Here is a 12,485-nt window from a genome sequence, read left to right as displayed (position 1 = left end):
ATTTTAGAATTTATGCCACCTACCATGAAATTCAACTTCCAGCCACATTATCTACAGGAATTATCAAAGAGATTGTAAATCCTGTGGTTAAAAGCCAAATGAGTGATAGCAAGGTCAACAAAATCAGGGTTCACAGAAACCCAAGGAAGATGTTTGGAGTTTATATTTCAGCTGAGTGTGGCAGCGTACTATCCATTTTTAAAAAGAGCATTTGCTTTATTAAATTGTGCTAGAAAAGCTGATATTGTAATAAAATCTGCTGTATCCAGTGCAGCTAGCTTCCTTTATGCTGGTGAGTCCCATGTAGATTGGGGAACCGCTTTGTCAAGCACCTTCACTCCATCTGGTGGCCAGCTATTTTAATTTCACTGTGCTGTTGGTCCATACTGCCACGACGAGGCCATTGTCAGGTTGGAGGAGCAACACCTTATAGTCTGGGTAGCCTACAAGCTGATGGCATAAAACATCAACTTCTCTAATTTCTGGTATTTTCTCTTCTCCCCCCCCCTCCTTTTTTTTCCATCCCACATTCTGGTTCTCCTCTTCACACTTCTCCTCACCTGCCCATAACCTCCCTCTGGTGCCCCTCCTCCTTCCCTTTCCCCCATGCTTTCATCTCCTCTCCCATCAGATTCCTCCTTTCTTTAGCCCTTTTCCACCTATCACTTACCAGCTTTTCATTTCATCCCCAATCCACCTAACTTTCACTTCACCTGGCTTCACCCATCACCTTCTACCTTGTACTTCTTTCCCACCCCATATTTTATTATTCTGACTTCTTCCCCCTTTCTTTCCAGACCTGATAACAGGTCTTGACCAGAAATGTTGACACCCTGCCTCCATAGATGCTGCCTGATCAGCTGAGTTCCGCTAGCATTTTGTGTGTTACTAAAGGCCAGATGCATTCAGCCAATTTTAATACCTGTATTTTATAATACAGGAGTGGTGTTGACATGCAAGTATTAGAGGCTGCAGGATTTGCTAAAGGTTATTGGTAGAGACAGAAAATACATTCACAATCAACAAGTAAATCAGTGGATAACAGAAACAAATGGGAATGTAGCAGGGAGGTGCAGTTTGAATTATTTGATTTTAGGAAGCAAGCATTGTTTGGGAAACGGTTGTATTTTTATTCAGTTCCAGGACACAAGTCACATGTCCCCAAAATAAGATATGCTAGTTGAAAAGACCCTGAAATCCAGAAATAGAGCTTTAAAATTTGAACGATCTATTGAGTTTAATTTAGAATAAAGGTACAAAATTATTTTGGAACATTAGGATAACCAGTAACAAATCTTATTAATTTGTATTATGATTTGTGTTCAGATTTGTGGATGGAACCAGAATAGAAATTGACCATTAGCTAAATTAATAAAAATCATTTGAGAACTGATTTTTCATATTTAAGCCTGCCCCTCCAGAGGCAATACAATAACTCTGGACTTAATTGGGAACATGGAAATTGCTTGATAAATAGTATACCTTGGATCACTAGTTTACCTTCCCAACTGGATGGAAACCAGTGAGACAACAATGTTGTTAAATAAATTCTCACAAGCTATGCTTTAACAAAGGCACACATACTACAAGAACACTCGAGTGTAAAGAGATTCAGGAACTTTAATTACTATTGGATCTTTCCTCTGAAAGTTTTAGTACAAAAATGTTGCATTATATTAATTATCTTCAATATTGTGCAAGGCACAATTAGTTCTTCTACAGTTCAGGTAGAACTTTTTTACATTGTATTTCCTAATATTTTAGTAATAATAGGAAAATATTACATTAAAGACAATTTGATTAGTTTTTACCATTATTGGTACCAAAAGGTAGTTGACATCTCAGTGCAACAAGTATATTTATTCATCAACTTAGGGCATAAATGTAACTTTACTGATTACACCATTGATGGTAGCCACTTCTCATTTATTTCTTCATTCAGTCCATGAATAAAAAGGCATAATCTCAGAAAATCCAGTTCTTATTACCGTACGTAATTTTTTGGAAACAGCTGGAACAGCTTGCCCTCTTGTGATGGTTCAAAGCCATATTTTTCTAGATTGTTCTGGTCAAAGGTACCCGCCTGAAAATCTTTCTCTATTTGTACAGCAGCAGTTTCCATGAAGAGCTTTTTGGCCGTCAAGGGTTGCTCTGTTCCCGTTGGTGCTTTGTAAGACACGTATGGTTTTAGATTGAAACCTTCCAAATTAGGAACCATCAACTCTGGTACCATTTGTCGTATCTTTACAAACTTTTTGCTGGATGTTATAAATCCTGTTGGCTTGGTTCCCCGGGATCTGTAGAAACTTCTGGGTCCACGTTTGCTTGTGAGTTCTGCAGTCCGATCAGCTCCACGCACCAAACCCCGAGCCAGATTTGATAGTAAACCCATGATTAATTATACCTAACATAGATGAATAAAGTTGTTAGGCATGTTGTATATTTAAAGATATAATCTTTCACAAACATTTCCCAAGAGTAGCATATTTTATTGTCAGTTCAAAGAACATTTTCCAGTTTCCCTAAAGGAATTGTGCATGTTGCTCACCAAGAAAGATGGATTACATTTCAAAACAGATTGCAATGATTACAGAACTGAAACTTTTTTTTCCCTGAGGAATTCGGTACAACTTTGGGCAGCTACAGAAATATTTTCTGATAACTCATGCAAGAAAACCAATCACCATTTTTAAGATTCTTAAATATAAAATCTCCACTTCACAAAAGATGCATTGCCTCTTGTTGTGGATTTAACATGGAAACATTGCCACCTGCTGTTCTCTTACAAGATCTCACCCCAACTTGAAAATTTACCACACTTTCCTACGCTATCACTGCATCAAAAATGTGTAATTCCCAACAAAACAGAGGAACCATAACAGCTCATGAAGGATATTCAGATAATTAGGGGCAAGTTATAAATAGTTGTATTGTTATGCAAAATGTGGTTACAAAGGAGATTGTATTAAGAAGTTGTTACGAGGACTGAAAATTTTAGCAAGAGGAAATAATGGATAGGCTGGGGTTGCTTTCATTGGAACAGTGGTACCTGGGCAAGGATTTCACTGGTGTGTATAAATCTGAAGGAAACAAAAAAACAAACAGGAAAGTGTTAGGAACTTTAGAAGTCAGATCAAAAATTTGAAACAATCACTTGAACAAGATTCCTACTATTTGTGAGAGGGAAAGAAAAATAAAATACCTATTAGTTAAAGATTCAAAGTACATTTATTACCAAAGTATGTATACGGTATACAACCCTGAGATTTGTCTAACCACAACAGCCATGAAACAAATAAAACCACCAAACCCCCAACATATAGAAAAACCACATCATACAAATGACAAAAAAAGTGTGAAAAACACAGAAAATAAAACAAAACACCAAATCACAAGTCAACAAAACAGTCCAGGAATGTTCAGTTTCAGCTAACAACAATTCAACGGAAAATTTGAGAATCTCCAATGAAATATGTAACAGAACTTCTAGAAATGAAGAATAGCATTGAGCTATCATCATTTGATTTATGAAAAGGAAACCATCTTCAACTAATATATTAAAAATCTTTTAATGATGTGACTAGTAAAATCGATAAGATGGGATATGGTGACTTTTGATTAGATCTCAAGATCAACAAGATTAAAGGACATAGAATTGGAAAATGGTCAATAAAAAACTCTTTTAAACTCCTTAACTTAAAAAAAAAGATTTACTTGCCACAGAGAGGGTGCAACAAAGATTGAAGATTGGTTCCTGAATGCATGTTTGCTGTATTAGGAGAGATTGAGTAGACTTAGCCTGTGTTTCCTGCATTCAAGTAGACTGACAGGGAATCTGGGGAGGATGATTCCCTTGGCTGGGAAGCAGAGAAGTATTACAGTCTCACAATCAGAGGGAGGCTCTTTTGATTCTATCACCTGGATGACAGCCATTTTATGATTCTATCACCTGGATGACAGCCATTCCAGAGGGGAGTGAAGTGGTTAGTGTCACAACCTGCTGGACAAACATAGCCTCTGCTACAAGGGCAAGTATACATAAGATATAAAGAAAACCGCCAGGGATCCAGCCAACTGATAAATAACTGCAGTAACACACAACCTGATGGCAGAACTCAGAGGGGGTCGAACAACATTTGTAGAGATGCGGTGGGGAGTAAAGATTTGCCCATATTTCAGGTCAAAACCCTGACCATGCATGGGAAATAATGCTGATGGTCAGGAGGGTGTCGAGGAACGTTTAGCTAAGACGAGAGGGCCTAGGAAAAAAAGAGGCCAGCAAATACTCCTCGGGAATGGCTGTCATCCAGGTGATAAAATCTTCTTAGTTTAGTCCTATGTTTAAAGTGTTCCCTAGATTGCCAAGTCGTACTTGGGCCACACGTTTAATAAGGAGCTGACCATTAGGATGCAATCTAACAGCCTGCTAAGTTTCCGGCTTCAAACTCAAGTGACCTCACAACCAATAAAACATCAAAGCTTCACGATTTCCAACACTTTCTGTACTTTCCCTTCACTACAGATCAAATGGCTGGTTTCTGATTCATATACAAATTTAATACAGCAGTAATTTTACGGGCAAAAGGACACTGCGACAGGAACCATAGAACCATAGAAACTACAGCACAGAAACAGGCTCTTTGGCCCTTCTTGGCTGTGCCGAACCATTTTCTGCCTAGTCCCACTGACCTGCACACGGACCATATCCCTACATACACCTCCCATCCATGTAGCTGTCCAATTTATTCTTAAATGTTACAAAAGAACCCGCATTTACCACCTCGTCTGGCAGCTCATTCCATACTCCCACCACTCTCTGTGTGAAGAAGCCCCCCCTAATGTTCCCTTTAAACTTTTCCCCCCTCACCCTTAACCCATGTCCTCTGGTTTTTTTCTCCCCTTGCCTCAGTGGAAAAAGCCTGCTTGCATTCACTCTATCTATACCCATCATAATTTTATATATCTCTATCAAATCTCCCCTCATTCTTCTAGGCTCCAGGGAATAAAGTCCTAACCTATTCAACCTTTCTCTGTAACTGAGTTTCTCAAGTCCTGGCAACATCCTTGTAAACCTTCTCTGCACTCTTTCAACCTTATTTATATCCTTCCTGTAATTTGGTGACCAAAACTGAACACAATACTCCAGATTTGGCCTCACCAATGCTTTATACAACCTCATCATAACATTCCAGCTCTCAATACTTCGATTAATAAAGGCCAATGTACCAAAAGCTCTCTTTACGACCCTATCTACCTGTGACGACACTTTTAGGGAATTTTGTATCTATATTCCCAGATCCCTCTGTTCCACTGCACTCCTCAGTGCCTTACCATTAACCCTGTATGTTCTATGTTGGTTTGTCCTTCCAACGTGCAATACCTCACACTTGTCAGTATTAAACTCCATCTGCCATTTTTCAGCCCATTTTTCCAGCTGGTCCAAGTCCCTCTGCAGGCTCTGAAAACCTTCCTCACTGTCTACTACACCTCCAATCTTTGTATCATCAGCAAACTTGCTGATCCAATTTACCACATTATCATCCAGATCATTGATATAGATGACAAATAACAATGGACCCAGCACTGATCCCTGCGGCACACCACTAGTCACAGGCCTCCACTCAGAGAAGCAATTCTCTACCACCACTCTCTGGCTTCTTCCATCGAGCCAATATCTGATCCAATTTACCACCTCTCCATGTATACCTAGCGACTGAATTTTCCTAACTAACCTCCCATGCGGGACCTTGTCAAAGGCCTTACTGAAGTCCATGTAGACAATATCCACTGCCTTCCCTTCATCCATTTTCCTGGTAACCTCCTCGGAAAAACTCCAACAGATTGGTCAAACATGACCTACCACGCACAAAGCCATGTTGACTCTCCCTAATAAGCCCCTGTCTATCCAAATGCTTGTAGATTCTGTCTCTTCGTACTCCCTCCAATAATTTACCTACTACTGACGTTAAACTCACCGGCCTATAATTTCCCGGATTACTTTTCGATCCTTTTTTAATCAACGGAACAACATAAGCCACTCTCCAATCCTCCGGCACCTCACCTGTAGACAGCGACATTTTAAATATTTCTGCCAGGGCCCCCCGCAATTTCAACACTAGTCTCCTTCAAGGTCCGAGGGAACACTCTGTCAGGTCCCGGGGATTTATTCACTTTAATTTTCCTCAAGACAGCAAGCACCTCCTCCTTTTCAATCTGTACAGTTTCCATGGTCTCACTACTTGATTCCCTCAATTCCATAGATTTCATGCCAGCTTCCTTAATAAATACAGACGCAAAAAACCTATTTAACTCAGCGGGCCAGGTAGCATCTATAGAGAGAAAGGGACAGTTGACGTTTCTGGTCGAGGGCCCTTCATCCAGATCTGTTACCATCCATTCTTCATGAAGCACACCGATCCTACCAGAACCGCTGAGTTCATCCAGCATCTAGAGTCTCTTTTATCTCCAGCAACTTAAGGGTCTCCCTGCCTCGAACCACCACTCACTGTCTGGGAGCCCGTCCAACAACCTCTCTCAAAGGCAGGAGCCTGGTCATTTCTCATTTCGAGGGTCCCACCGCTGCGGCCCTCTCATCCAGGCCCTTTCTTGTTCCCTCCTTTTTATCAGCCTTTTGGCCTACTGCCCGCACCACTCCTCAACCCTTTGACCTTCAACCAGTACCTCGCCCCGTACCCCGGCTCTTTGCCCCCTCACCGGCAGCCGATCAGATTTCCTCCACGCTCCTTCCGACTGCAACCCGCCCCGGCAAACAACAGCCCCCGTCATTGGTTTTCTCGCGAGCGTCCAATCAGAGTAGCTCTTGCTGCCGCTGCCCTGGGAACGGACCTATCAGGGAGGCGACTGGCTACACGGCACAACAACGGGCAGTATTGGGTCAGCGGGACTGGCAACGGGTTCAGCCCGGCGGGAGGGGCAGCGGCAGCGGTCATGGATACGGACATCGTACCGCCCGATCAGGAGATGATGCTCGACCCAGGTGATGGGCCGTCCCGCTTGTGTTTATAAAGCAGATGGAGCTTGAGGACAAACTTTGGGAAGAGGGGCCGGGGAAAAGGGGCAGGTGGGGCGCCGGAGCCTGAGCCGGAGCCGGCTGGGGAGAAGGGAAGGGGAAGGGACAGGGACCTAGGAGCCCAAAGTAAATCGCCAAATTGATGATAAACAAGGGAATGGAAGGTTGCGGCGCGCTGTTGGAAATGTGGAGCCCTTAGATTCAGATCAGCTGTGAACTTGTCAAATAGTAAAACAGGTTTGGGGACTGTGTAATAATTACCAGTAATTTTTGTTCTTGTATGTGTTCCTTGATGTCAGCGCCCTCACTCATTAGTGTGCACTTGTATCTAAACGTACCCCGTCTGTAAAGGAGCATTTCTATGCTGTGTTGGGCATCGTTATCGCTGCAAGTTCACATAGGTACAGTGGAGCAAAAATTCACAACAATTGACATCCAAAAGTTTGGAGCTGCTTTGCGTTAGCAGGTTAAGGGTCTCTTAATCTAAAAGGCAGATTAACAGTCTGATTACGCAGCATACAATTGAAATCATAGCTAGTTTGGCACACAGGTACGTGCCACGGTTTGACATCTGCTGCATTTGCTTACATCTCAGATGGTAGAAGAAAGTGCTTTTTCAATAGAACGTCTCGGAACATGTGAACTGATAAGGTTCTAGGAGTGTTTGTATCCAAAGTTCAAAGTGCACAATTTGTTCTGTTGCTGAGTTCTTTGTATTTCCTGCCATTTAAAAAAGAAATGCCATATAGCAGCTACATTTTTGGCTAAGTAGGTTAAATGGCATTTGTGTATTCAATAATTGATGAGTTAGACCATAAAATCATAAGACAAAGGAGCAGAAGTAGGCCATTCGGCCCATCGAGTCTGCTCTGCCATTTTATCATGAGCTGATCCATTTTATCCTATTTAGTCCCACTGCCCCGCCTTCTTACCATAACCTTTGATGCCCTGGCTACTCAGATACCTATCAATCTCTGCCTTAGATACACCCAATGACTTGGCCTCCACTGCTACCCGTGGCAACAAATTCCATAGATTCACCACCCTCTGACTAAAAAAATTTCTTCGCATTTCTGTTCTGAAAGGGCGCCCCTCAATCCTTAAGTCATGCCCTCTCGTACTAGACTCCCCCATCATGGGAAACAACTTTGCCACATCCACTCTGTCCATGCCTTTCAACATTCGATATGTTTCTATGAGGTCTCCCCTCATTCTTCTGAACTCCAAGGAATACAGACCAAGAGCGGACAAACGTTCCTCATATGTTAACCCTCTCATTCCCAGAATCATTCTAGTGAATCTTCTCTGTACCCTCTCCAACACCACCACATCCTTTCTTAAATAAGGAGACCAAAACTGCCCACAGTACTCCAAGTGAGGTCTCACCAGCGCCTTATAGAGCCTCAACATCACATCCCTGCTTCTATACTCTATTCCTCTAGAAATGAATGCCAACATTGCATTCGCCTTCTTCACTACTGACTCAACCTGGAGGTTAACTTTAAGGGAATCCTGTATGAGGACTCCCAAGTCCCGTTGCATCTCAAAACTTTGAATTCTTTCCCCATTTAAATAATAGTCTGCCTGTTTATTTTTTCTGCCGAAGTGCATAACCATACACTTTCCAACATTGTACTTCATTTGCCACTTCTCTGCCCATTCTTCCAATCTATCCAATTCTCTCTGCAGACTCTCTGTTTCCTCAGCACTACCGGCCCCTCCACCTATCTTCGTATCATCAGCAAACTTAGCCACAAAGCCATCTATTCCATAATCCAAATCGTTGATGTGCAATGTAAAAAGAAGCGGCCCCAACACTGATCCCTGCGGAACACCACTGGTAACCGGCAGCCAACCAGAATAGGATCCCTTTATTCCCACTCTCTGTTTCCTGCCAATCAGCCAACGCTCTATCCACGTATGTAACTTTCCCGTAATTCCATGGGCTCTTATCTTGTTAAGTAGCCTCATGTGTGGCACCTTGTCAAAGGCCTTCTGAAAATCCAAATATACAACATCCACTGCATCTCCCTTGTCTAGCCTACTGGTAATTTCCTCAAGAAATTGTAATAGGTTTGTCAGGCAGGATTTTCCTTTAAGGAATCCATGCTGAGTTCTGCCTATCTTGTCATATGCCTCCAGGTACTCTGTAACCTCATCCTTGACAATCGACTCCAACAACTTCCCAACCACTGACGTCAATCTAACAGGTCTATAATTTCCTTTTTGCTTCCTTGCCCCCTTCTTAAATAGCGGAGTGACATTTGCAATCTTCCAGTCTTCCGGAACCATGCCAGAATCTATCGACTTTTGAAAGATCATCGCTAATGCCTCCGCAATCTCCACAGCTACTTCCTTCAGAACACAAGGGTGCATTCCAACTGGTCCAGGAGGTTTATCGCCCTTTAGCCTATTCAGCTTCCTGAGTACTTTCTCTGTCGTAATTGTGACTGCGCACACTTCTTTTCCCTGCCACCCTTGAGCGTCCGGTATCCTGCTGTCTTCCTCAGTGAAGACTGATGCAAAATACTTGTTCAGTTCCTCTGCCATCTCCTCATCTCCCATTACAATTTCTCCAGTATCATTTTCTATCGGTCCTATATCTACTCTCACCTGTCTTTTACTCTTTATATACTTGAAAAAGCTTTTAGTATCCTCTTTGATATTATTTGCTAGTTTCCTTTCATAGTTAATCTTTTCTCTCTTAATGACCTTCTTGGTTTCCTTTTGTAAGGTTTTAAAGACTTCCCAATCCTCTGTCTTCCCACTAATTTTTGCTTCCTTGTATGCCCTCTCCTTATCTTTAACTTTGGCTTTGACTTCTCTTGTCAACCACGGTTGCATCCTTTTTTCCTCTCGAAAGTTTCTTCTTTTTTGGAATATACCTGTCTTGCACATTCCTCATTTCTCGCATAAACTCCAGCCACTGCTGCTCTGCCGTCTTTCCCGCCAGTGTCTCTTTCCAGTCAACTTTGGCCAGTTCCTCTCTCATGCCACTGTAGTTTCCTTTACTCCACTGAAACACCGACACATCAGATTTCGGCTTCTCTTTTTCTAATTTCACAGTGAACTCAATCATGTTATGATCACTGCCTCCTAAGGGTTCCTTCACCTCAATCTCTCCAATCACCTTCGGTTCATTACACAATACCCAGTCCAGTACAGCCGATCCCCTGGTGGGCTCAACAACAAGCTGTTCTAAAAAGCCATCTCGCAGACATTCTACAAATTCTCTCTCTTGAGATCCAGTGCCGACCTGATTTTTCCAATCTACTCGCATGTTAAAATCCCCCACAATTATCATAACACTGCTCTTCTGACAAGCCTTTTCTATTTCCAGTTGTAATTTGTAGTCCACATCCCTGCAGCTGTTTGGAGGCCTATAAATAACTGCCATCAGGGTCCTTTTACCCCTGCTATTCCTTAGCTCAACCCATAAAGATTCTGCAGCTTCCGATCCTATATCACCTCTTTCTAATGATTTAATATCATTTCTTACCAATAAAGCCATGCCTCCCCCTTCCTATCCTTCCGATACACCGTGTATCCTTGGACGTTCAGCTCCCAGAGACGTGCATCCTTTAGCCAGGTCTCAGTGATGGCCACAATATCATATCTGCCAATCTGTAGCTGTACAACAAGATCATCCACCTTATTTCTTATGCTGCGTGCATTTAAGTACAACACCTTAAGACCAGTATTTGATACTTTTTTGCTTTGATTTCACTGCAACTTTATTGCACTGCAACTCATCCCAATGGCTACACATTTGCCCCATCACCTGCCTGTCTTTCGTGACATCTTTACTGCTCACTATCTTAGATTTATTTCTGTTTTCCCCCTCCTCTGCTCTATCATTCCGGTTCCCATTCCCCTGCCAAATTAGTTTAAACCCTCCCTAACAGCTCTATTAAACTTTCCCGCCAGGATATTGGTCCCCTTCGGGTTCAGGTGTAACCTGTCCTTTTTGAACAGGTCATACTTCCCCCAGAAGAGATCCCAATTATCCAAGAATCTGAAGCCCTGCCCCCTACACCAGTCTGTCAGCCAGGCATTCATCTGCCTGATCCGACTACTCTTGCCCTCGCTAGCACGTGGCACAGGTAGCAATCCCGAGATTACTACCCTGAAGGTCCTGCTTCTCAGCTTCCTTCCTAACTCCTGGAAATCTCTCTTCAGGACCTCCTCCTTTGTCCTATCTATGTCATTGGTACCAACATGTACCAAGACAACTGGCTGCTCACCCTCCCCCTTTAGAATATTCAGGACCCGATCCGAGACATCCCGTACTTTGGCACCTGGGAGGCAACACACCATGCGGGTATCTCTGTCAGGCTCACAGAATCTCCTGCCTGTTCCCCTGACTATGGAATCCCCCACGACTACCGCATTTCTCTTCACCCTCCTTCTGTCCTGCACAACAGCACCAGGCTCAGTGCCAGAGACCCGGTCACCGTGGGCGTCCCCCGTCAGGTCATCCCCCTCAACAGCATCCAGAACAAGATACTTGTTGCTGAGGGGGACAGCCACAGGGGTGCTCTCCACTATCCGGGCATTTCCCTTCCCTCTCTTGACAGTGACCCAGTGTTCTGACTCCTGTAGCCTAGGGATGACTACCTCCCTGTAGCTCCTGTCTATCACCTCTTCACTTTCCCTGATAAGCAGTAGGTCATCAAGCTGCAGCTCCAGATCCCTAACACGGTCTCTGAGGAGCTGCATCTCGGTGCACCTGGCGCAGATGTGGCCATCAGGGAGGCTGGAAGTCTCCCAGGATTCCCACATCTGACACCCTGAACAAAGCACTAACCCTGCAGGCATGCTATCTAATTCTACACAAATGAAACAGGAAAAATAAGTCTACTCACCCACTTACCTCGCCAAACAGACAAACTTTTTAAACCGTTAGCTGTGAGAGCCCTGCTGTTCCTGTCTGTCCGGGCCGATTTGCGAAAGGGGTGGCGGGGGGGAGAGAAAAAAGAGTTGGTGCTTCGCTCTCGCCTCTTCCCGTTTATCGCCGAAGTCCGTTGAAGCCAAAGCCCTACACTCTGCTACCGCTCACTCCGCTGCCCGCTGTATAGGGTAGTCGCCTTTTTTAACTCTCCGCGCGGTCCTGCTGATGTCACGTGCCTGCGCAGTCTCGCCCTTCTTGCACTCGAAGTTTTAAAAAAAAAACTGCCTTCCTTCACAATTCAGCTCCCACGACGCTCTGTAGTCCCGATCCAAAGGAGTTGATCAGGTTTATTGTATTAGTTCTGTTTACAGTGTTGCCTTGTTTTGTAATGCTTGTAGTTGATCAGTAGATGCAAAATTTTTGGGACCAATTTTTAGCAGACAGTTTGTTCAGTATGATTAATAGAAATTTCATAACGTATGAAGCTATTTCTGTAACCTTGTGTGGCAATTGTGAGATGAAGTAGTAAATTCTCTCAGTAGTAAAGTGGTAAAGCCTCTCGGT

At 43.3% G+C, this 12,485-nt stretch overlaps 2 protein-coding genes across 7 annotated transcripts in view; one reads left to right on the top strand and one right to left on the bottom strand.

The window, feature by feature from the left end:
- Positions 1-1,319: 1,319 nt before the first annotated feature.
- On the bottom strand, positions 1,320-6,796 carry mrpl41 (mitochondrial ribosomal protein L41). 5 transcript variants are annotated; one of them, XM_063073166.1, is made up of 2 exons: positions 6,507-6,527; positions 1,320-2,404 (listed from the first exon to the last, which is right to left on the bottom strand). In XM_063073166.1, the coding sequence occupies exon 2, from the start codon at positions 2,390-2,392 to the stop codon at positions 1,985-1,987; it is 408 nt and encodes a 135-aa protein (XP_062929236.1). In that variant the 5' UTR covers positions 2,393-2,404; positions 6,507-6,527; the 3' UTR covers positions 1,320-1,984. The 5 variants fall into 5 exon arrangements, with proteins under 5 accessions (XP_062929236.1, XP_062929235.1, XP_062929233.1 ...); XM_063073165.1 differs by lacking the exon at positions 6,507-6,527 and adding an exon at positions 3,719-3,769; XM_063073163.1 differs by lacking the exon at positions 6,507-6,527 and adding an exon at positions 6,682-6,767 and having other exon boundaries at positions 1,321-2,404.
- A 68-nt stretch (positions 6,797-6,864) lies between these two features.
- The window catches only part of pnpla7b (patatin-like phospholipase domain containing 7b), a 334,759-nt gene continuing 329,138 nt past the window's right edge, over positions 6,865-12,485 (top strand). For both annotated transcript variants that reach the window (XM_063073811.1, XM_063073810.1), the window contains exon 1: positions 6,865-6,997. In XM_063073811.1, coding sequence (XP_062929881.1) covers positions 6,949-6,997 — 49 coding nt within the window. In that variant the 5' untranslated portion in view covers positions 6,865-6,948. The remainder of the gene's footprint in view (positions 6,998-12,485) is intronic.

Source organism: Mobula hypostoma, chromosome 21 (assembly GCF_963921235.1).
Source record: "Mobula hypostoma chromosome 21, sMobHyp1.1, whole genome shotgun sequence".
Taxonomy (NCBI): domain Eukaryota; kingdom Metazoa; phylum Chordata; class Chondrichthyes; order Myliobatiformes; family Myliobatidae; genus Mobula; species Mobula hypostoma.
Note: the sequence above shows the minus strand (reverse complement) of the source record. Positions and strands in the feature narration are given on the sequence as shown.